At 42.7% G+C, this 24892-nt stretch overlaps 1 protein-coding gene and 1 long non-coding RNA gene across 2 annotated transcripts in view; one reads left to right on the top strand and one right to left on the bottom strand.

Annotated features, from left to right (window-relative positions):
* Positions 1–24386, bottom strand: part of setd1a (SET domain containing 1A, histone lysine methyltransferase) — a 40613-nt gene extending 16227 nt beyond the window's left edge. The window contains exons 1-12 of the mRNA XM_034190565.1: positions 24238–24386; positions 21734–21878; positions 21546–21644; positions 21183–21453; positions 20927–21051; positions 19781–20031; positions 15454–17116; positions 11843–12832; positions 5925–6092; positions 5467–5551; positions 5237–5379; positions 4997–5033 (exon numbers count right to left, since the gene is read on the bottom strand). Coding sequence (XP_034046456.1) covers positions 4997–5033; positions 5237–5379; positions 5467–5551; positions 5925–6092; positions 11843–12832; positions 15454–17116; positions 19781–20031; positions 20927–21051; positions 21183–21453; positions 21546–21644; positions 21734–21871 — 3970 coding nt within the window. The 5' untranslated portion in view covers positions 21872–21878; positions 24238–24386. The remainder of the gene's footprint in view (positions 1–4996; positions 5034–5236; positions 5380–5466; positions 5552–5924; positions 6093–11842; positions 12833–15453; positions 17117–19780; positions 20032–20926; positions 21052–21182; positions 21454–21545; positions 21645–21733; positions 21879–24237) is intronic.
* Positions 3653–8668, top strand: LOC117528064. Its single transcript, XR_004565662.1, has 4 exons — positions 3653–4129; positions 5819–5820; positions 6792–6797; positions 8659–8668. It is a non-coding gene; the product is annotated as an uncharacterized LOC117528064 (long non-coding RNA).
* Positions 24387–24892: the final 506 nt, after the last annotated feature.

Below are 24892 nucleotides of genomic sequence, written 5' to 3' on the forward strand. Positions count from 1 at the left end.
GACATATCCTGATCAAAAATGACTCCAAGATTTCTCACAGTATTACTAGAGGTCAGGGTAATGACATCCAGAGTAAGGATCTGGTTAGACACCATGTTTCTAAGATTTGTGGGGCCAAGTACAATAACTTCAGTTTTATCTTAATTTAAAAGCAGGAAATTAGAGGTCATCCATGTCTTAATGTCTGTAAGACATTCCTGCAGTTTAACTAATTGGTGTGTGTCCTCTGGCTTCATGGACAGATAAAGCTGGGTATCATCTGCGTAACAATGAAAATTTAAGCAATGCTTTCTAATAATACTGCCTAAGGGAAGCATGTATAAAGTGAATAAAATTGGTCCTAGCACAGAACCTTGTGGAACTCCATAATTAACCCTAGTCTGTAAAGAAGACTCCCCATTTACATGAACAAATTGTAATCTATTAGATAAATATGATTCAAACCACCGCAGCGCAGTGCCTTTAATACCTATGGCATGCTCTAATCTCTGTAATAAAATTTTATGGTCAACAGTATCAAAAGCAGCACTGAGGTCTAACAGGACAAGCACAGAGATGAGTCGACTGTCTGAGGCCATAAGAAGATCATCTGTAACCTTCACTAATGCTGTTTCTGTACTATGATGAATTCTGAAACCTGACTGAAACTCTTCAAATAGACCATTCCTCTGCAGATGATCAGTTAACTGTTTTACAACTACCCTTTCAAGAATTGTTGAGAGAAAAGGAAGGTTGGAGATTACCCTATAATTAGCTAAGATAGCTGGGTCAAGTGATGGCTTTTTAAGTAATGGTTTAATTACTGCCACCTTAAAAGCCTGTGGTACATAGCCAACTAATAAAGATAGATTGATCATATTTAAGATCGAAGCATTAATTAATGGTAGGGCTTCCTTGAGCAGCCTGGTAGGAATGGGGTCTAATAGACATGTTGATGGTTTGGAGGAAGTGACTAATGAAAATAACTCAGAACAATCGGAGAAAAGGAGTCTAACCAAATACCAGCATTACTGAAAGCAGCCAAAGATAACGATATGTCTTTGGGATGGTTATGAGTAATTTTTTCTCTAATAGTTAAAATTTTATTAGCAAAGAAAGTCATGAAGTCATTACTAGTTAAAGTTAAAGGAATACTCGGCTCAATAGAGCTCTGACTCTGTCAGCCTGGCTACAGGCTACAGGGTTGTTCTTATTTTCTTCAATTAGTGATGAATAGTAAGATGTCCTAGCTTTACGGAAAGCTTTTTTATAGAGCAACAGACTCTTTTTCCAGGCTAAATGAAGATCTTCTAAATTAGTGAGACGCCATTTCCTCTCCAACTTACGGGTTATCTGCTTTAAGCTGCGGGTTTGTGAGTTATACCACAGAGTCAGGCACTTCTGATTTAAGGCTCTCTTTTTCAGAGGAGCTACAGCATCCAAAGTTGTGCTCAATGAGGATGTAAAACTATTGAGGAGATAATCTATCTCACTCACAGAGTTTAGGTAGCTACTCTGCACTGTGTTGGTATATGGCATTGGAGAACATAAAGAAGGAATCATATCCTTAAACCTAGTTACAGCGCTTTCCGAAAGACGCCTACTGTAATGAAACTTATTCCCCACTGCTGGGTAGTCCATTAAAGTAAATGTAAATGTTATTAAGAAATGATCAGAAAGAAGGGGGTTTACAGGGAATACTGTTAAGTCTTCAATTTCCATACCATAAGTCAAAACAAGATCTAAAGTATGATTAAAGTGGTGGGTGGACTCATTTACATTTTGAGCAAAGCCAATTGAGTCTAATAATAGATTAAATGCAGTGGTGAGGCTGTCATTCTCAGCATCTATGTGGATGTTAAAATCGCACACTATAATTATCTTATCTGAGCTAAGCACTAAGTCAGACAAAAGGTCGGAAAATTCACAGAGAAACTCACAGTAACGACCAGGTGGACATTAGATAATAAATAAAACTGGTTTTTGGGACTTCCGATTTGGATGGACAAGACTAAGAGTCAAGCTTTCAAATGAATTAAAGCTCTGTCTGGGTTTTTGATTAATTAATAAGCTGGAGTGGAAGATTGCTGCTAATCCTCCTCCTTGGCCCGTGCTTCGAGCATTCTGACAGTTAGTGTGACTCGGGGGTGTTGACTCATTTAAACTAACATATTCATCCTGCTGTAACCAGGTTTCTGTAAGGCAGAATAATTCAATATGTTGATCAATTATTATATCATTTACTAACAGGGACTTAGAAGAGAGAGACCTAATGTTTAATAGACAACATTTAACTGTTTTAGTCTGTGGTGCAGTTGAAGGTGCTATATTATTTTTTCTTTTTGAATTTTTATGCTTAAATAGATTTTTACTGGTTGTTGGTGGTCTGGGAGCAGGCACCGTCTCTTCGGGGATGGGGTAATGAGGGGATGGCAGGGGGAGAGCAGCTGCAGAGAGGTGTGTAAGACTACAACTCTGCTTCCTGGTCCCAACCCTGGATAATCACGGTTTGGAGGGTTTAATAAAATTGGCCAGATTTCTAGAAAAGAGAGCTGCTCCATCCAAAGTGGGATGGATGCCGTCTCTCCTAACAAGACCAGGTTTTCCCCAGAAGCTTTGCCAATGATCTATGAAGCCCACCTCATTTTTTGGACACCACTCAGACAGCCAGCAATTCAAGGAGAACATGTGGCTAAACATGTCACTCCCGGTCTGATTGGGGAGGGGCCCAGAGAAAACTACAGAGTCCGACACTGTTTTTGCAAAGTTACAGACCGAGTCAATGTTAATTTTAGTGACCTCCGATTGGCGTAACCGGGTGTCATTACTGCCGACATGAATTATAATCTTACCAAATTTACTCTTAGCCTTAGCCAGCAGTTTCAAATTTCCTTCAATGTCACCTGCTCTGGCCCCTGGAAGACAATTGACTATGGTTGCTGGTGTCGCTAACTTCACATTTCTCAAAACAGAGTCACCAATAACCAGAGTTTGTTCCTCAGCGGGTGTGTCGCCGAGTGGGGAAAAACGATTAGAGATGTGAAGGGGTTGGTGGTGTACAGGGGGCTTCTGTGTAGGACTACGCTTCCTCCTCACAGTCACCCAGCCAGCCTGCTTTCCCGGCTGCTCGGGATCCGTTGGGGGACAGCTAACGGCGGCTAAGCTACCTTGGTCCGCACCGACTACAGTGGCCTGGCTAGCTGTAGGATTTTCCAAGGTGCGGAGCCGAATCTCCAATTCGCCCAGCCTGGCCTCCAAAGCTACAAACAAGCTACACATCCCAAGTTGTTCATTGGGGTCATATTATATTAGTCCATTAGTATCCTTATAACTTTTATTTCCAGACACACAAATGAATTGGAAACACTGCACATTCTATTCCAAATCAAAGCATGAAGAAAAATTTGTTATCACTTTACAGAAAGTGAAGAAAAAGGAATATTAGGCTGTTCCAAGAAATAAATAAATAAATAAAAGCAATGGCTGCATTTTTCTTCATGAGCCTTCATCCTCCCTTACAGGTGGGACTTATTTAAGGACAAAAACAGTAAATGTTGTAGCTGTTGATTGTTCTGAATTTCTCTCTGAAAAATGGGTTGTTCCAGACACTGTTCAGAAGAACAATGTACTCAAATGCTTTAAAATGGAAACAAAACCAGAAAGATGTGGAAAAAACTGAAAACCACCATTCAAATGGATCAAAGAACAGACAGAATGGCAAAGACTTAGACAAAGATCAGCTGCAGGGGGATCAGAGAAGGTCTGAAGTTACCTGTGAGTGCTGTAACAACTAGAAGACATCTATGTGAAGACAAGCTATGGACAAGAGACCCCACAAAGTCCCACTGTGGAAAACAATGTGCTTAAGAGGTTAGAGACAAAGAACACATTGACTGGACTAAAGAAAAATGGAGCAACATTTTGTGGACTGACGAAAGAAAGACTGTTTTGGGTCGAGGGGCCACAGACAGTTTGTCAGATGACTCCCCCAAAAACTGAATTCAAGCCACAGTCCACTGTGAAGACAGTGAAGCCTGATGGAGCATCACGATATGGAGAGGTTTCTCACACTATGGTGTCGGGTCTATTGATCACATACCAGGGACCATGGATCAGTTTGAACACATCAGAATATTTGAAGAGGTCAAATGTCCTTGAAATGGGAGTTTCAACAAGACAACGGCCCCAAACACAGCAACAAGCGAGCAGCAGCATGGTGGTTCTAGACCAACAAGATTAACATTACGGAGTGGCGGAGTGGCCATCCCAATCCCGGGACCTTAATCCACTAGAAAACTAGTGGGGTGACATAAAAAAAATACTGTTTCTGAGGGGGGTTAAAAAAAAAAAAAAAAAAAAAAAAAAAGAGCAGAGGAACTGTAGAATGTAGTCCAATGGTCCTGGACTGGAAAACCTGTTCACAGGTGCCAGAAGTTGGTCGACTCCATGTGACACAGATGTGAAGCAGTTCTCAGAAACAGTGGTTATGCAATTAAATATGAGTTCAGTGATTCACAGGAAACATAAATCTACAAGCATTTTTTAGTTTATACAGTAAATGTGTTTGTCAAGAAAAATGCAGACACTATTTTTTGAACAGCCTAAGATTCCTTTTTCTTCAGATTCTGTTAAGTAATAAATTGGATAAATTTTTCTTCATGTTTTGATTTGGAACAGAATGTGCAATGTTCACAATGCATCTGTGTGTATGGAAATAAAAAACAATTATAAGGATTTGGAGCTTTACTCACTATTGTGTTATTTTCAACACAACTGCATGATACAATGTGCCCTTGAAAGCCTCCATAGTTTGACAATGTCGGACACACACACACACACACACACACACACACACACACACACACACACACACACACACACACACACACACACACACACACACACACACACACACACACACACACACACACACACACACACACACACACACACACACTACTGTACTTAGAGAAACACAACAAACTCAACAACAGAAACACAACACAAAATGCTTTACCATCAGACTCCTTTTCACTTTCCTCTTCATTCTTGTCCTACAAAGAAAACAGACAGTCCAGAGTTAGCTTATTTAAACAAGTCATAAAAATCACAGCAAAATGATGCCGTCTAGCCAAAAATAGGAGTAAAAACACCACAACAGTGTGATCCAACCAAACATTCATCTTGTACCAGAGAGGAACCTGCTCCATGCCACACGTGTGACCTGGATTTCAATCACAATGTAACAAAAACAGACCTTTTCAGTCGAGGAGCCGTCAGATGTTTCTTCTCCCTCACTGTCGAGCTCCCACGGCTTTCGATTTCTCAGTTTCTTTTTCCTCCTCTTGTTGTCCCTTTGCACCCTGCGCCTCTCTGCCTCTGGGAGCCTCCGTTCTGCAGCTGCAGACAAAATGGCACCAGTTGAGACACATCACACAGGCTTATTAATCAAATACTTTTTTCTCTAATGCAAACATCAGATCAAACCTTCATCATCCTCATCTGGTGGTGTTGAGGGTCGTGGCCTTTTCATGTCTACTTCTTCCATTTCCTGAGGTTCTTTCCGCTTTACCTGCACAAGTGAACATCAACACTTTTTAAAAAAAATATGTATCGTAGAAGCAGAAAATAAAAATGACTTCATCCTTTAGGCTTTTCTTTTTGACATTATACTATAGCTGGTGCATAAAAAAAAAAAAGAAAAAAAGTACTTTTAAAATTAACAAATCTGGACCATAGAAACTTTTAACCAGGGTGCTGAGAATGATAACAACCGTACATTTGTAAATTCAGTCCAGCACTACCAGCTGATATAAAATTAAAGGATAACACGTTTCAGCTGTGGATGATCTTCATATCTGCTGATCTCGTGGGGTTTCTCATCATCACAGTAGGATCTATTAGATGAAGTACAGATGAGGACTTCCTGCAGTGCAGTGATTTACCTTAAATGAAGGCAGGCGGAGAGCTCCTCGGAGAGAAAATCCTTCCATACCGCCACTCTTCGCCCAGTCCACAAGAGACATCAGAGGCTCCCGAGGACGGCTGACCTTCTCCTCTTTTTTATCATCATCCCGTAAGGCAGACAGCCCCCTAACCATCGTCTGGAAAGGCTGGATGAGGAAATAATAACAAATTTTTAGCCTCACACCTTTTTTTTTTTCCTAACCAACTGTCACGCACTCATTTTCAGTCGCTTATCCAGGATCAGACTGCTGGGGCCACAGCTCCAGCGGGGGACCCCAAACTTTCCTTTCCCAGGACACATTAACCACCTCTGACTGGGGGATACTGAGGTGTTCCCAGGCCAGTTTGGAGATATAAATACTACCCACGGTAGCAATACTTAACATATTCAGTGGACAAGTTATAAACACGTACAAAGGTACACTAAAGTGTTGGGAAAAAGGAATATTCCCCGTCTCCAGTCTAATAAAAGATCACAGGGATGAAGTAATGCAGCTTTTAAGGGTGAGAATTAGAGGCCAGATGCAGAAAATCCCCTCATCTTGCTACATTAATAAAATTACCCAAAATGTAAAACCCAGATTCTGATCTCAGACAAAATTCAATAAGTCCTTTGTCTTGAGTGATTATTCCAGCAGGTTCTGAGGACATTGTTTCCACACCAATTCGTCTGTTTGAGTTGGCGCCACTGTCTTTTTTTTTTTTAAGGCCTCTGTATCATTTGATATTTCAGATGTCAGATGCATCATTTGGTTTGTGTGCTGCGACAGTAACAAATCTGAGCAGTCATTTCAACTTCATTTGTCAGTTCTGCCACATCTCTGCAGTGTTATTGTACTTTAAAGCTTTATGTAAATGCATTTTGTTCAGTGTTGGACGCAAAGCGGTTACATTGTGACAATAAATGTACGTTTGTGTTTGGAGTGAGACGAAGATTGACAGAGAAGAAACAAACATGTTACACTGATCAGTGTTCATTTTAATACGGCAATGGTAGACATGGGAAAGGCTGCGTTTGTCACTAGTCACAGGAATTAAAAGAGTGGGGGGGGGGGGGGGGGCAGTTAACCCTGTCACAGCTCAAAGAAACTATTACAGATGAAATTAAACTGCTCTACATTATCCCTCAAAGACCAATCGGCTAGGACGGATGATACTGTATCCGTCATAACTTAGGTTTTTTCACCCTGTCAATATTTTGGCCATTATGGATTTTTACAACACTTCAAAGACTGTGGACCCTAGGTGGCGCAGAGCAACGTGTATGTTCACGGTTCAAAAACGTGAGTTTCATTTATGAAACTGTTGTCTTGATTACGAGTGTGAATTCTACATGAATATTTCAGTCCCAGCTACAAGGTGCCTTGTTGCTACTGCATTTGTTCAAAAATTAAAAAATATATATATATTTCCCAAGTACTGCATCAGACTCTCTAAAGCAGCAATGCTGTCTCATGCCAAGAAAGAGCACCACAGATGCAATGTTTGCTCTGAAAGTACTGATGGAGAAGTATAGAAAAGGCCAGAAGGAGTTACATTGTGTGTTTGTGGCAGAGAAGTATGTGACGATAGTGCAGGACATGTACAAGGATAGTGTGACAGCAGTGAGATGCACAGTAAGAATGACAGGTTCATTTGTTGTTTCACAGTTGTGAATCTCATGCCATTTCGTGGTCCGAGACTCACGTGAGAGGTCAGTTTCTGGAGAGTTCCACTTCAGGGCACAACGTAAACAAACCTTGTGAAGTATGGACAACAAGACAACATCAGGGCATGGCAGAAGTCCATCACAGGTGCTATACCTCCTTCAGATATCCCTCTCAACTTGGGATGTGTCATAATCATAATCGCCTGTGAACTCGCTGGATTAACGCCATTCAAATCCTCGATAGCCATTGTTTACATGCACTGTGAGACACCGGAACTCTGCTGGCGTCGCATTCTGGGAAGCGCAGGGGACCGCCAGGGGGATTATGGGAAATGTTAAAGTACCGATTTCAAGGTGGAGGTGTGATTACACCAAGGATCAGCTCTGAGTCCTTTCTTGTTCGCAATGGTGATGGACAGGTTGACAGGTGAGATCAGACAATAGTCTCTATGGACTATGATGTTTGCATATGACTGATCTGTAGTGAGAGCACAGAGCAGGTTGAGTCTAGCGTGGAGAGGGAGAGATATGCTCTGGAGAGAAGGGGAATGAAAGTCAGTAGGCGCAAGACTGAGTACGTGTGTGAATGAGAGTGAGCCCAGTGGAATAGTGTGGTTGTAAGGAGGTGGTGAAAGCAGGTAAGTTTAAGTACTTGGGCCAACTGTCCAAAGTAATGGAGAGTGTGGTAGAGAGGTGAAGAAAAGTATGCAGCAGAGTGGAGTGGGTGGCAGAAGTAATTTTTGAACGAAGAATATCTGGATGAATGAAGGGGAAACTCTACGAGACAGTTGTGAGACCAGCTATGTTGGACAGCTTAGAGACAGTGGCACTAACAAAAAGACAGGAGACAGAGCTGGAGGTGGCAGAGCTGAAGATGTTGCAATTCTCTTTGGGAGTGACAAGGATTGACAGGATTAGGAACGAGGGACAGCTCAGGTGGGACATTTGCACACAAAGTCAGAGGTTAGATTGAGAAGATTTGGACATGTGCAGAGGAGGGACTCAGGGTATATAGGGAGAAAGATGCTGAGGATGGAGCCACCAGGCAGGAGGAGAAGAGGGAGGCCAAAGAGGAGATTTATGGATGTGCTGAGGGAGGACATGCAAGTCGTTGGAGAGGCAGAGGAAGATGCAGAGGACAGGGTGAGATGGAAATGACTGGTGTGCTGTGGCACCCCCTAACGGCAGCAGGCAAAAAAGAACTGCATCAGCCTCTCCAAATACTCACCAAAGGACTTTAACTACATCAGATCAGGAGCAAAAATTGTGAATTCTTTAATCTCTAATAGTATTTTTCTAGTTATTCTGTTCAATGGATTAAAAAAAATTGAACACTTTACATGCAGATTGCATGCTGTGGCTCCATTGTGCCTTCCTCCTCCACTGTCTGAACAATGGACAGGAGATTGAAGAGTAAGTCCATTCCTATAGATGCTGGATTTAGATAAAAAAGGGTCAGGTTCTTCTGGATTTCATAAAAATCTGGGTAAAATATGGTTGCGTAACTTGATTATTGTTAATAAATTACTTAGAAATACATATGCCATATAATACTATTGATTTCAGATTCACTAAAACCCATATTAACACACTGTTGCATTTCTGCTGGGGTTGTGAGGTTAAGAGCGATGACTGTCAGCAAGTTTGCACTGGATCAATATGTTCTTGATATCTACCCATAAGTTTCTGTACTTTTGTCTGCACCAAAAGTATATCTTGTAAAAGCTAAGCGCCTTTTATCATCTTGTTATCATGGGAAAAGAAGTAAACAGCAGGCAGTGGTTCCACTAACATAAGGCTCTGCTTTTCACGTCTTTCAAGATTGACCTAGTTAGCCACATGGCCTAAACTTGACATGGAATGTTTTGATAATGTAAGCACATGCATTTCTTTATCAATGATGTCAATAGGTGTCCATAAAACCTTACTGTAAACTGTGTTCAGGGTCTCATTCCTGAACGAGCTCCTGCGTGACCTCGGGACAGTGAGAACACCAGATCTGGTATGATTAACTTTACATAAAATTAATTAAACAGTCCTTTTTGTAACAGTCTCGCTGATTCAGAACAGACCCAAAGAACTCAGAGTCTAAATGACATGGATGACCTCTAATTTCCTGCTTTTAAACTCAGATAAAACTGAAGTTATTGTACTTGGCCCCACAAATCTTAGAAACATGGTGTCTAACCAGATCCTTACTCTGGATGGCATTACCCTGACCTGTAGTAATACTGTGAGAAATCTTGGAGTCATTTTTGATCAGGATATGTCATTCAATGCGCATATTAAACAAATATGTAGGACTGCTTTTTTGCATTTACGCAATATCTCTAAAATTAGAAAGGTCTTGTCTCAGAGTGATGCTGAAAAACTAATTCATGCATTTATTTCCTCTAGGCTGGACTATTGTAATTCATTATTATCAGGTTGTCCTAAAGGTTCCCTGAAAAGCCTTCAGTTAATTCAAAATGCTGCAGCTAGAGTACTGACAGGGACTAGAAGGAGAGAGCATATCTCACCCATATTGGCCTCTCTTCATTGGCTTCCTGTTAATTCTAGAATAGAATTTAAAATTCTTCTTCTTACTTATAAGGTTTTGAATAATCAGGTCCCATCTTATCTTAGGGACCTCATAGTACCATATCACCCCAATAGAGCGCTTCGCTCTCAGACTGCAGGCTTACTTGTAGTTCCTAGGGTTTGTAAGAGTAGAATGGGAGGCAGAGCCTTCAGCTTTCAGGCTCCTCTCCTGTGGAACCAGCTCCCAATTCAGATCAGGGAGACAGACACCCTCTCTACTTTTAAGATTAGACTTAAAACTTTCCTTTTTGCTAAAGCTTATAGTTATGGCTGGATCAGGTGACCCTGAACGATCCCTTAGTTAAGCTGCTATAGACTTAGACTGCTGGGGGGTTCCCATGATGCACTGAGTGTTTCTTTCTCTTTTTGCTCTGTATGCACCACTCTGCATTTAATCATTAGTGATTGATCTCTGCTCCCCTCCACAGCATGTCTTTTTCCTGGTTCTCTCCCTCAGCCCCAACCAGTCCCAGCAGAGGACTGCCCCTCCCTGAGCCTGGTTCTGCTGGAGGTTTCTTCCTGTTAAAAGGGAGTTTTTCCTTCCCACTGTAGCCAAGTGCTTGCTCACAGGGGGTCGTTTTGACCGTTGGGGTTTTTACGTAATTATTGTATGGCCTTGCCTTACAATATAAAGCGCCTTGGGGCAACTGTTTGTTGTGATTTGGCGCTATATAAATAAAATTTATTGATTGATTGATTGATCACCAACATTCAGTACTGAAGGGAGTAAAATAGGGTTTGAAGGTGCCATCATTCAGAAGCCTTGGGGTGATTTTTTTGATCCTATGTTGTCCTTTGACCTCCATATTGGAGACATTACGAGGACTGTTTTTTTCTATCTGCGAAATGCAGCGATGATTCGTCCCATCCTGTCTATGGCTGATGCTGAAACTGATTCATGCATTTATCTCTTCTAGATTGGATTATTGCAATGCTCAGTTTTCTGGTTTACCGCAGTCCACATTAGGGGTCTCCAATTGGTGCAAAATGCTGCTGCCAGACTTCTGACATGAACTAGAAAGTTTGACCACATTACACCCATTCTGGCATCCCTTCATTGGCTTCCTGTTTCTATCAGATCAGATTTTAAGGTCCTGTTGCTGGTCTATAAAATTGTTCACGGACTGACACCTCCCTACCTGGCTGACCTGGTTAAGCCCTACGTACTGGCTCGGGCCTTGCGTTCGCAAGGTGCAGAACTTTTGTGCAATCCTAGGGTGAATAAAAAGTCTGTGGGGTATAGAGCTTTCTCTTCCCGTGCCCTTGCTATGTGGAACTATCTCCCTGTGACTATAAGGCAGTTGGATTCTGTTGAGATTTTTAAATCAAGAGTAAAGACCCACTTTTTTAGACTGTCTTATCATTAATATATTGTGTGTTTATTTCTGGCTTGTACTTTCTATTTATTCTTTCATGGTTTTACTTTTTAATTGTGCCTTTTTTAAATTTTAATTCAGTTTGTTCTGTTGTGAATTTGTGTTGTGTGAAGCACCTTGAGGCGACTGTCATGAGAAGACGCTATAGAAATTAATAAAACTGAATTGAACCATACCACTCAAAACAAATTTGCACTGATGACAGCTTTATATGCTGATGAATCTGTAATTTACACAGTCAGTAAATAAATAAAAGATTTGACTTTTAAAAACTCAGCAACCTCTCACTTACTTTGGCTTTAGTCTCCTTCCGGTCCCACCACTCATCAAATGTGGCAAATGCAACATTCTCCACCATCTTGCGGTTCAGGTCCCTCTGCATGATGTTTTTCATTTCCTGGATCAGAGTGGCCAGGACCATCTGCACTGTTGCCTCGTGCGGATTCTCAACCAGCATCGGCATTTCTTCACCTGCAGCCCTGTACTCGCCCCCATTCCCGGGCATCATCGTGCCATAGCTGGGCGGGAGCATGTATGACGGGTAGTGTGGAGGTAAAACGTGTGGCGACCAGTCTGTGTGGGGATGGGGGATGCCGTGGTGGGGAGGGGGTGGTATCTGAGTACCATGTGGGTCAGGGTAGACAAAGGGCATATGAGGGGGCATGTAGCTGTGGTTCTGGTCAAAGTGAGCACCTGTACTGCTCCCCTCTTGGTCCATGTAGGGGTGGTGTGTGTGGGGCAGTGGCATAGAGTGGACATGATAGGAAGTATAGTCTGCTGTGGCGGCCTCGCCAGGGCCTGTGGTGCCATTGGATGATGCCATGCGCAGCTGGTGAATTCGACTCAGCATGTGGGTCTGCATCTGGAAGGACATGGGCGCTCCACCGCTATACTGATTCATCAACTCCATAGAAGAGGCATAGTCATACATGTGGTGGGGCACTTGAGGGGGATACTCTGGGTGCAGCTCCAAGTGCGGCAATGGAGGGATACCTGGTGGAGGCGGAGGCTGCAGAGAGTAACCAGGGGGAGGTGGAGGAGGCAAATGAGGAGGATATGAGGGGATGGGAGGGTGAAGGGAGGTGTTAAAGTGCTGTGCAGAGTCAGTGATGGGCGAGGGCGACGACGAAGGGTCTGCTGCTTGCGAAGGCGGGGCCACCTGGGATGAAGATGGTGAAGCAGAGGAGGCAGAGGGCTGATGGGTGGTCACTGCTGTTATGGTAGTCTCCACCTCCTCCTCTTCCGAGATGTCCATGTCTTCCCCGGACGAATGAGGGGAAGACTGCAAGAAAACAGAGGTGACAGTTTCCAAATTAGGATGTTGCAGCAGAGAAGCAAAAACCGTGTTTTCAGCAATAACAGACTACCACCACATCTACTACTACAAGCAACAGAATGGTCATCGTCGTGTCCCAAGGGTCCTGAAATGGAATATATCTCTACCTGGTGGACATTTATCATTAATGCAGGTAGAGTAGAAATTTAGTTCTAGTTATAAAACAGTTTAGACAAACTCATAAATTAAGATGTACTGAGAACAATAAAAAAAAAAAAAACTATTAATGAAACAAGATAGTATCCACAATCAGGACTACAATCAGGACTACAGCCACCTTGTTAGTAGGTCAGACAAAGAGTCCTTGTGATCGCAATTGTGTATACATGTGAATTCAATTTTTCTATTGATATTCAACTTATTTAACAACAAAATTTGATACCAGGAGCCCTGTTTATTGTCGAAGAGGTTACGGGGGCCATCCTGGCAGGAAAAAAAAAAAAAAAAAAAACTATGTGTGATCTTTTGATGAGAGGAAACTACAGCATGAGGAAGAACCCACACGTACAAAAAGGACATTCAAAGCCCACAGAGAATGGATCTTTAAAAGATGGGCAAAAGAGCTGAGATTATTATTATTATACCATTTTTTTTAAATCTATATTTCTAGTCCTGCAAGGATTGTGTTCTAATCTTTGGCCCTACTTTTTCTGACAGTGGTTGGCTTTGGAAAATGTGGAAAACATCCTTCAAATAATCTCCATCTGCATAGCAGCAGGTCTTACACAGCACTTTATCCATACTCCTGTCCACGTAATGAAAATTAAGAGCACATTCACAAGAGGCTGTAGTTCCAACACTGTGCACATGGTGTCTGATTCTGCAGTGTGTGTGTGATACTTAAAGCAACAAAAACTGAAGAAAAGCAGCACATATACAAAGAGTATTGTAAGGTACTGTAGATAAAGAGTAAATAACCAATGGTGATACTGTAAGTGTAACCTACAGTATGCATTATCTCTGGATGAAGTAAAACTTCACCCGGTTCCCATCCTGCAGTGAAGAGGTGGCTTTAATTAACCCCAATAATATTTAGGGGTTTTGCATGATCTAATTTGTTTATGCACTGCCCAACATTCAAATAGTGGTGTGCACCAAAACCTCATGGAGATGCGACATACAGGAGCAAAGTGGGGCACTGTAAACCGTGGCATTACAGATACAACAATCATCATCTGGCATTAGTACAGAAATGTGTGCCTAGCACTCAAAAGTAGTAATCTTTCCATAAACAAAGAATAAAGCATACAGACCCCATGCAACTGACATCACGACAACACACAACTGCCATCTTGGTTTGCACGGCTTGTTTAGTCAAGACACAGGGGAAGAGGCTCCACTATCAGTGGAGATGGAAAAATATTGCTAAGATGTTTTGATGGCTGGTAACGAGAAAATAAGTTGTTCTGTAAAGTCGATGAACCATGAGTCCCTGCTCCTGACACTCATTCAAATCAGTCTGCTTCAAAGTGGAGGTAAAGACTGCAGAGCAAACTGATGGAATCTTCTCTGCTCTTCTCCTCTTGTTCAGAGCTTCTGTGTAGAAATAAAATGAATCCATTCTGACTGGATTGCATTCCAAACCCTTCATGTAAACATCTATAATTAGGTGCTCAAGGAGGCTAATTGAAGACTGTGGACAGTTTCATCATCCACTCTGAAATGTATAGACTGGATTAAATTTAAGACCACACAAATAACATTCAAAGCAAGTAATAACCTACTTCCAAACCATAAAGAAGAAATGTTTAAAGAAAGAGAAAGTACTTATATTTTGATAGGAGAGCCAAATTTTAGAAATACTCAGTGTGCACACAACCAGGAGAAGTATGTGCATATCAGTCTGTGAGGTGAATTTGTGGAACAATTTAGAGATGGAGCTAAAACGAGCTTTAATGTGTTATAAAAAATAAATAAAACACTTATTGTTGCATAAACATTGGGATAAATGGTTATGGTTTTACTGTAAGGGGGTGTACGCTAGGATGATATTCATATTAGTTGGGTTTGGACAGTATAGAAATGATGATGAACACATGAAAAAGGGAGTCAGGAATAGATAAGGGATAACTTCTGCCTACAATCTTTTACAGCATGTAATTTCTAATACTTGTTAGTTTTAGTATTATTATTTATTTTGCTATCCTTTTCTCAAATATATCATTTATGTTTTTAAGTTTGAAATAAGGGTTCATTCATTCATGATTTAACTTTTCTGTGTGTGTGTGTGTTTGTGTGTGTGTCTTGGAGAGGGTTGGACTTTAGTGTTTATTTTGTGCTGCACTATGGCCGTTTAAGAAGAATACATAACATTTCGCACAGTGGTCATTAATTAATGAAGTCGGGACAATGTCTCCAGAACATCGCAAATAATTCAGGAGCGTTACACTTAATTTGACAATTGTACACCAAAACACTGATCACACCACCCCCCAAACACAAAAACCCCCATGCTATTATTACAACCTATACTGCAATCACCCATTTGTTGACACTGAAAATGTTGCAACATGATGTTTCGTGTCAGCATAACACACAGCCGATTCACTGTGTGCTTGTGAGCGTACCTGACTCTGTCCGTTGTACGGCGGTGTATGCGCTCCTGTCCTGATAGGTATGTCAGCAGATCCAACTTGTGAAGATTCGTTCTGTAAAGTCCCAGACACAGCAAGTCCAGCCAGGTTCTGGGTGTCCTCCAGGGGCCGGATTTGGGGGGAGTAAGTGGAAGAGGAAGGTGTGGATGTTGTAATTCCCGTGGGACTCTTCCTGCCTTCTTCCACATTTGCCTCTTTTCTTCCTCTTTGGTCTTCTCTGTCCACCTTCTTTTTGTGGTCCTTACCCACAATGTCTCCCGTGTGATTAACACTTGTGCGCCCCCCCTTTGTGCTAGCCGCCATGCTTTTTTGCTCTCCTCTACTCCTAAGTGCACCTTTCTGTTTGGCCTCTTTCCTGTCCTCATCTTCCTCGTCAGAGGCCAGGAAAGAGAATTTAGCCTTCTGCTCCTTCAGGAGCATTTCAATACGAGAGTCAAGGCTGCTGCTGTGATAAACAAATGGTAAACTCTCATTAGTTGAATCGGGCTCCGGAGAGGAGTCACGTTTGGGGGGTGGATGAGAGCTGGAGGAAGAAGGGAGGTGGTGGGGAAGGGAAGTAGAGGAAGGGGAGGCAGAGGAGGAGGTGATAGAAGGCTGGGGTGGGGAAGAAGGTGGGGGCGTCTTCGGTGGTGCAGGTGGAGTGCTCGGACGGCGTTTGGACTTTGACCACTGGTCTTCACGGGCTGGACTGTCCTGGTTGAAATCCAGAGTTCCAAGTGTCTCAGCTACAGCCGCTGCAATTACAGAGGCTGGCGGGAGGGGAGGTGGCGCTGGAGGGGGAGGTGGCACAACACTATGGTGAGTAGCGTGGTAGTCTTTGTCCACAGCTACCCTTGGCAGAGAGCCCTTTTCCACAGGGGCCCCTAGGCAAGAGGAACCATCCAGCCCCTGAGGAGGTGCTGGCACCGACTCTTTGGCGGCGTAAGCAGAGTACGACGAGGGGGGTGGAGACATGCTGTTTGAGGAAGAGCGATAGGAACCGGAATTGTACCTGGGGTCAGAGCTATTCAAGTAGTCCCCATCTCTGTCTCGATCTCTGTCTCTGTCCCGGTCATGGCTGCTCCGCCGACGATTGCTGCTGTGGTGGTTGTGAGAATGGTGGTGGTTGCGGTGTCTCTGATGGTCACCAGACCGGGAGCCCACGCTATCCCGCCGGTAACCCCGGTCATCCCTGCGATCTGAGTGGTGGTGAGAGTGATGGGAATGGTACTTGGAGGAAGAATTTGTATCCTGCTGGTGGTGGTAGGATGACCTTCTTGAGCCAACTGCTCCCGTACCGTAACGCCCACTTAAGTCTCTATCACGCTCCCTATCTCTTTCTGACATTGATGGCTGGTCATATTGGGTACCAATTGGGGGTGGAGGCATTGAGGAGTGGTGCATCATATGCGTCCCAGGCCCCCCAATACCATGGTATGGGGGATAGCATGATGGTTCATTGGGACGGAACGATGTTTTTAAGGAGTACATAGGTTGACCACGATGGTACACTGAGGCCTCCTGTGCATCCTCAGAGTATCGAGACACTTTGTATCCTCCGACAGTGGATGAGACGACAGATGAGGTGGAAGAGGATGGTAGCATTTCCTGGGGAGGATAGCTACTGGCCAAAGTACCAGTGTTGAAAACAGTATGCCTGAAAAATAGGTACAAGTTTGTTAAATTTTTAAACAAGAGCCATTAGATGACAACATATCTCCCCAGTGCCCACACATCAGTAATACAAAGTGTCAGGAGATCCCCCAAGTACACTCTTATGCTAAATATGACTGAAATTGTTCAACTGGTTCTTGAGATATTGTGCTAACAAGGGTGGCAATGACAATATCTTGAATATCTCGCTGTGACCTTGAAATTGACCCCAAGGTCACTGCAATCGGCTGGTGTCGGGGAATCACCAAAGTATACCCTTATGCTAAATATGAAACTGGTCAACTGGTTCTTGAGATATTGCGCTAACAAGCCAAAACAGATGGACAGACAGAAGGACACGGTGATTGCTATATCTCTGTATTTATTTTTTTTTTTTGGGGGGGGGGGGGGGGGTGAATAAAAGCAGAAATGATATTCTTAAATATGGAACTGCAAACTATTACAGTGCCCTTCTCTCGACTGCCTTAACTATGAGCAGAATGAAATACTCAAACAACAGAGCCCTAAAATTGAATAATTCCCTCATTTAAGAATATAGCACCTTTGGTGTTTATATCCAGCATGGTCTACCATCACAAAGACACAATTAAAGGATTTTCTTACCATAGCACAGCCAAATCCAATATCCCCATGAAGACAACTATGGCTGAGTTGATAAGCTTCCTAACAGCCAGTAATGACCTCTGCAGGCTCACCACCAGGAGATCCCACATACCTCCGTTACTTCGTGGGTTTTCAGTTGTGTGACTAACCGAGAAATTGTGGATGGGCCTGGACATGCCAGAACATGTCCTGTGAGGCTTCATCACGGCGTTGCTTTGCGCCATGTGGCTCTGCCGCGACACACGGAATTCCTCCACTCCTCTTTCCATGACAAAAACTCCTGTAACAGTGGAATGTGCTGTTCATTTCCAAACTGGACGCTGTGTTTTATCCGGGACGTCCTCTGACTAGCACAGGAATTGCGGAAGACGTGGACATCAGCACTTTTTCGGCACATTGAGAGACGTGCGGAGGAATTCCGCGCGTCGCGGTGGAGCCGCATGGCGCAAAGCAACACCATGATGAAGCCTCACAGGACATGTTCCGGCATGTCCAGGCTCATCCACAATTTCTTGGTTAGTCACATGACTGAAAACCCACCGAAAGCCGTCTGAAATCCATCTGAAAGCCATCCTGTGAGACCAACACGGAGGTGGTTTTGTGCCGTGCCATGAGCGGCACGGTGGCGCATCCCTCCGCTTCTCTTTCCATGAAAAAAACTCCTGTAACAGTGGAATGTGCCGATAAAGTACTGATTTCCACGTCTCCTGCCATTTTTGTGCAAGTCAGACGACGTCCCAGATCAACAAAGCCTTCACGTTGGAAATGATCTGGTTGATTCAGCCTGTTGATCGGCGCTCGGAGCACGCTGCACTCTCAGCAGCTGTGGGCGGTCTTTAAACCGGCTGGAGCACTCCTTAATCTGTGTAATCCCCATAAAATCGTCCCTGAAAGCCAACAGAATTTTCGGAATGGTGTCCACCTGGAGGTCTCTCACAGTTTCTGGAAAAATTTGATGCAGCAAAGCTCCAAATTGTTCAGACATTTATTCACAATAAAAATCCGACGAGAGGGGTGGACCACTGCTCACAGGCGAATGACGCAACCGACAGGCGTGAAAAAACTCACATGCGCACGAAGGTTCTAGCTTGGCTGATGCAATCACACGTGATTCAAATCCATATGGTTTTTGCAAAAAATAAAAAGGTCGGATACTTTTCTCACAGACCATGTATGTGCATATCTCAATACTTTAATATGTAGCAGCAGGCTTCCAGTTCTTGAAATTGATAGTCCTGACCCAGGCAGTCCAGTGTCTGTGCACAAGCAATGTGGGCATAAAGTAATGACTGAAGCCACACAGTCAATTTATACTGAACCAAAAACATAAATAAATGCAACATGCACCACTGACTAGTTTCCATCACAAATGGTCATTTTGTTCTATGATGAAATTCATTCAAAAAGACAAAAAAGGAGTCAAATTTGTAAAAATCTACCCTAAACTGAAAGGAATGTTACTGCTGAAATGGCTACACACTTCTTGTAATAAAGTCAATTCATGGTCAAAAAAGGAGAGTGTCTAAGACACAACAATAAAGCTGGATTTCCAGAACCATGACACTAAGCTGGGGACAGTAAAAGTCCTGACAAGAGGTTTAATCCAACAAAGATGCCACAGATGAGCACAGAGAGACTGCAGCGGGTGAGTAACATAATGAAGGATGGAGGAGGAGTGGAACAACACTCCACAGGACAAGATCAATCATGTCAACTCCATAAGAAGGGAACGTCCAGCACTGAACAAGACAAATAGTGGCCACAATGGACACTGAAAACTGAATTTCTAACTCTGTCTCGGCATCAATTTTTCCATATTGTTATTCTGCACTAATAAAAGCTACTCTTAATGTGGCATCAATAAAAAACTCAAATTATTAGTTTTTCAGAACTTTAAAAGTCAAAGCAACATGACAAGACCTGACTGAAAGAACCTGAATTTGCATCATGCTACAGAAGGATTTTCCCCTTTTTTCCCCCCATTCAAAATGCAGATTTTGTGTAATGGAGATAAATAAATATATTTAAACTTAAAAGCATTTGCCTTGCACCGGAGTAGCCAGAGTCTTGTGAGAAAGGAGTCCCAGATCTGGAGCTGCAAGGTGTCCCACCACCCTGAGAGGATGTGGAGGAGCCTGGAGTGTAGGGCCCTGCCATTGTAGAGGGGGGCGTGTCTAGACGATCACTGTAGCTGGTGTCTACTGAGCAAGGGGTGACGTTTCCTGATGTGAGGGCCTGCACCCCTGCTGCCAGAACTGCAAGCTCATTGGAGAGCCTCCGTCTGATATCTGATGACTTCAAAAGAAGAAAAATATACATTATTAAAATCCAAAACATGGTAACGTATAAAGAACTCAGACATGCATTCTTTGTTACTCTTATGGTATTCAGGAATTCAGTGTCATTATGTTAACCACCTGTCCATTCTGATATTTTTACTACTACTTCTTCTTCAAGCCCAGGTCTGAGGAAGTTAAGTTCAAGTACAATTTATTCTTTGTCCCTCAAAGGGCAATTTATGCGCAGCAGGAGTACACATACATAATAACATTATAAAAGATACACAGCAATAAAACAGTACAACTGCAGATATAAAAGAAGTACTAACTGAACAGCCTTAGTAATAAATAAATAAATACATAATAGTCATATACCCAAAATGGACCAGAGCTACCACCTGCTGTTATTAGAGTTTAAGACTTGAACAAAGAGGGGGATAAAAGAATTCCTGTATCTTTGTTTCGACCCACTTGAGGTTCTAAAACACAAGGCAGATGGGAAAAATTTGTATTCAGCAAATGAAGGATATGTCGGGTCATGACTGATATACAAGGCTTTCTTACGCACCTGTTTGTGAAAAATTTCAGTAAGGCTACTGAACTTCACCCCCAGCCCCAAATCTTACTGGCCACCTTAACAATTAATGGAGTCCAAATCTATGCAGTCATAAAATGATAAATCTGCATTTATATACAGATTTCCCATCTCACACAGACACTAAAAAGACTTTATAATAATCTTTCACATTCATTTACACATATAATGATGTCACGCTACTGCGGTGTGAGGCACTCAACTCCATACTGGGAGCAACTTGGGTTTTAAGGACGTTGCTCAAGGACACCTTAATTATTTAATTTTAAATTTATATGACCCCTAAAGCGAAGTGGCCATTCTGGTGTAATTATACCGTGTCTGGTTGTGCTGGGGTTTGAGGCTGCAGCCTGTCTGTTAAAGCCTTGCCTCCGAGGGGTACGGTCTGAGGAGTGTAGGACCCGTTCACGATCAGGTCATAATACTTGTGTCTCTGCTGGCCTGGAAAGAAAAGGCAGCAATAAAAGACAAGTATTTATTATTTGTTTTTACTGACTTAATGAAAAAAAGCACACCACAATTTTGCATAAATCATCAGCTAATACGGCATCAAATAAAATGTTTAACCATACCTTTTATATCCAGCTGAGCATGAATGATATTGCCCATTACAGATGTGTTGTGCAGATGCTTGACTGTGTCCTTTGCTCCTCTGGTGCTTGTGAACAATACTCTGGCCAAACCTAAGTGCTTCTTCGTCTTGGGATGAAACAGAATCTCCATCTCCTCCACCTCACCAAACTTGGCACACATTTCTGTCAAAAAGGGCTCCTTGATGTTGTCATTGAGCCGAGCAAAGGTCACCTCTTTAAGCGGTATGGGACCCACGTAGAATTCATCAAGCTGTAAGGAAACAGACGCTGGGAGATGAGCATTCTCACTCTATGAGATGAAGCTGCTGAGATATGTGGAGTAAAGGGAACAGCTCTTCTCACCTTAAATTTGGGCACCGGCAGAGACAGCTCTGTGTACCTGGACCATAACCTGCGTGGTCTTGGGTCCCGCAGTTCACCAACTGGATTAAATCCAGAGTCCTGAAGAAATTAAAAACAAACAAGTGTGAGTAGAAAAATCCTAACTGGTGCACATGCACTAAATATTGTGAGTAAGTGTGTTAACTTACTGGCACACTAAAATGCACTCCATCGTATCTATAAATTTTCTGTGTATCCCGCCGGATGGCAGGGTCCTGGACAAGTTTGTAGCTCTTCCACTGCAAACTGACAGCTTTCTGTGGTTCTACCCCACTGTCTGGATCCATCCTACAACTTAAAGTCAAATGAAAACCTCAAATACTGCAGGTTTTGTTAAAAAACAAACAAACCAAAAACAACAACGGCCACTCATGCACCAGTTTCACTGATCAAACAAGCTGCTATATTCATTTATTTATATATAAATAAGTACAGCATTGTGCAACAAATCAGACATTTGTCATATTCGGAACATTCGACAAAGGGTAGACGTCATTAAGCGCATACAAGATTTTGAAACAGCATCTCAAGGTTAACTATAGCAAACGTTTGTGGTTACTGCCTTTTCAAACACTCCTCACTCAAATCGGTTCATGATTAATATAAATAAATACAAAATTAAAAATAAGCACCGATTGGAGACAGAAAGTCATTCTTTGTAGGTGGTATCACACAACACTGAAACTGATTGAGCCAAGACATGGTGAACTCACACACATCGACATATTCAAGTCTCACTTGGCTAAAGTGTGGCAACATCACCCTGACAAATATGCATGCTTTTTCCACAATGTGGAGCAGGCAGCACTGTGGCCAGGAAGTTGGAATACCAACATATTAGCCGGGGTTTGATTTTAGAGCCATGTGCCTTATGCTACTCATGTCCATGGACAAGAAAATATACAATGTTTCTGTCCACCCAGCAGTAAATGGGTACCAGCCTCCAGCTGAAGAAGGAACCTGTGATGGACTGCTGCCTTATTCAGTGGAGTCAGACTCTTATATCCTTCAATACTTGGGGATATGTTCCAGCCTGATGGGCCTCAGGCCATGACTTAGCCTACTTTTTTTTTTTTTTTTACTTCCAGCAGAAATAGCATTAATCTCTGTTTGTGCATGGCGGAAATATTACAGTAGACTCATCTTTGGAAAAGGATCCTAAAATCCTTGTTAAAGGATCTCATTAACCCAACCTGGTACTTAATGATCTTCAAGGCAGAAACACACAATTGTAAAGACCATGTCCATCTGTCTGTCTGCAATATCTTTATAAAACACAAACAGCAATGTCAGTCAAAATTAGAGGATAGACTCAGACATCCTTCCATGACACAGGTCATATCAAGGTCAAACCATCATCTAAAACAAATTCAAGACCATATCACACAAACTCTGTGCACACATTACATTAGAAGTGCAGTCCAAACCACAACAGAAATAAGTTGTAGTTTTTTTTTGTTTTTGTTTTACATACTTGTGTTACCCGTGTATTTTGAATGTACATTATATCTGTATCTTTAGCAATCAGCTAAAAAGTCAATAATGTCACATGATAATGTCAAGCATGCATATATATATTATTTGAATTTATTCGGCAATAAGATTACATAAGAATACATAAACCTACTGCCAAGGACACCACAAGAAAGCTTCCGATATGGATGCTTATTTACATTGTGGTCGATCTGGATGTTTTGTTGATTAATCTGTGGAAGAGGATAATAAAATCCACGGTAAAGAGCCAAATTACCATAATCCGGTATACCTAGTTACGTTTACTTCAATTAACTAATCAAAGTGTGTATTTGGTCGCTCGCCGGAGAGCACAGCTATTTAGCACAGATATATGGACGACTTAGGTCTTAATGACTAACCCAACGACTGCCTTCTTATAGCATATTATGTACAAATACGAGCATTTAAAGACAAATAGAAAAAAATGCACAGGAGCGATTATACGGGGAGATTTTGGGTGCGAAGGAAAAGGCTGCGCGCTGTCAAAACAATGACCAGAGTTACGTCACGGATCCGTCAGTTATGCTAGCAAGCTCTTAGCTAAAGCTAACATACACGAAGAAAATGCAAACAAACCACGTCGTCTACAGCTCGTCTTTAAATCTTGTTCGCCCGCCGCGGGAACTACTACACCCAAAATAATTAACTTCAGCCCGCACGTTAAATTACGTTTATCTTCTATCTTTAACGAGTGGAATTTAATGCTGCGGTCGGCTAACTGGTTAGCTAAACAGCAAGCACACCAAGTGAAGTTGGTCTAACTCCGGTTTTATTAACGCTCCGTCCACATGTGCAACATTTCATCGGTGACAGTCCCGGTTTTCGGTTCTCTTCAACGCCGTACTGAGTTGTATTCGGCGGCGGTATGTTTGTATTCCTCCGCCGCCGTCTCCTGGAGACCTGCTGTTCGCTCAGCAGCCCGCCGCTCCGGTGTTAGCCAGGCCCGGGAGAGCCACAAGAAAAACACACAAAAACACCCGTCCGACGCTACGCCCAGAAGAAACCAACGAGCTAAAATCACATCACCAGCGTTCCGGTGGGTAATCGAGACAAAATCACACCGCTCCGAACGACAAGGCTCTTGTTTTGGCTTTAAAATCCCGATATTGTTGAGAGAGCGAGCATCGAGTAAACCAACCTGAAAGCCTCGCCTGTTCGCCATCAGTGTGTGCCAACGCAGCCTGCAGTTTCCGACGGGTGCTTTCGACAAAACTCTGCTGCTAACAAACACGTTGGAAATTAGGACGTGGATATTAAGGCGGAAAAAAAACCCCGGGCCGCGCGCACACACAAAAAAGCCAGTAGATGAATTAATTCGGCTGTTGAAAAATAAAGCGGCTGATGGATCTTTAGAATCTGCTGATGGTAAAACTAAATCTTTAGGGAAGGCAAGGTGAGCAGTGCGACCTCTACTGGCCAACCAAACCACTGCAGAATACAAGCATGAGAAGAACACATTTTTATGATGTAGTGCAACAAATTGCTGCCCAAAATATAAGTTTATAGTGGGACACAGTGGAACTAGAAGGATCACTTAGAGAGCACATACCTGAATGGGGTTAATGTTCCCTCTACCAAGTGAGACAGGAAGGTTTGTATGACTTTGGACTGGGTGCTGGAAACCGCAGCTTTCTGCACTTTTGTCTGAAAGATTTACTGTGCGTCTGTGACCATGACCTGGTCTTCACAGAATCACCGGATGCCCGAAATTGTTGCACTTGAGAAGCTAAGTGAGGAATCAGTGTCAGGGTTTGGCATTGCTCTGGATCAAGACTATAGATCCAGGATTTCAG

This window comes from Thalassophryne amazonica, chromosome 16 (genome assembly GCF_902500255.1).
Source record: "Thalassophryne amazonica chromosome 16, fThaAma1.1, whole genome shotgun sequence".
NCBI classification, from domain to species: domain Eukaryota; kingdom Metazoa; phylum Chordata; class Actinopteri; order Batrachoidiformes; family Batrachoididae; genus Thalassophryne; species Thalassophryne amazonica.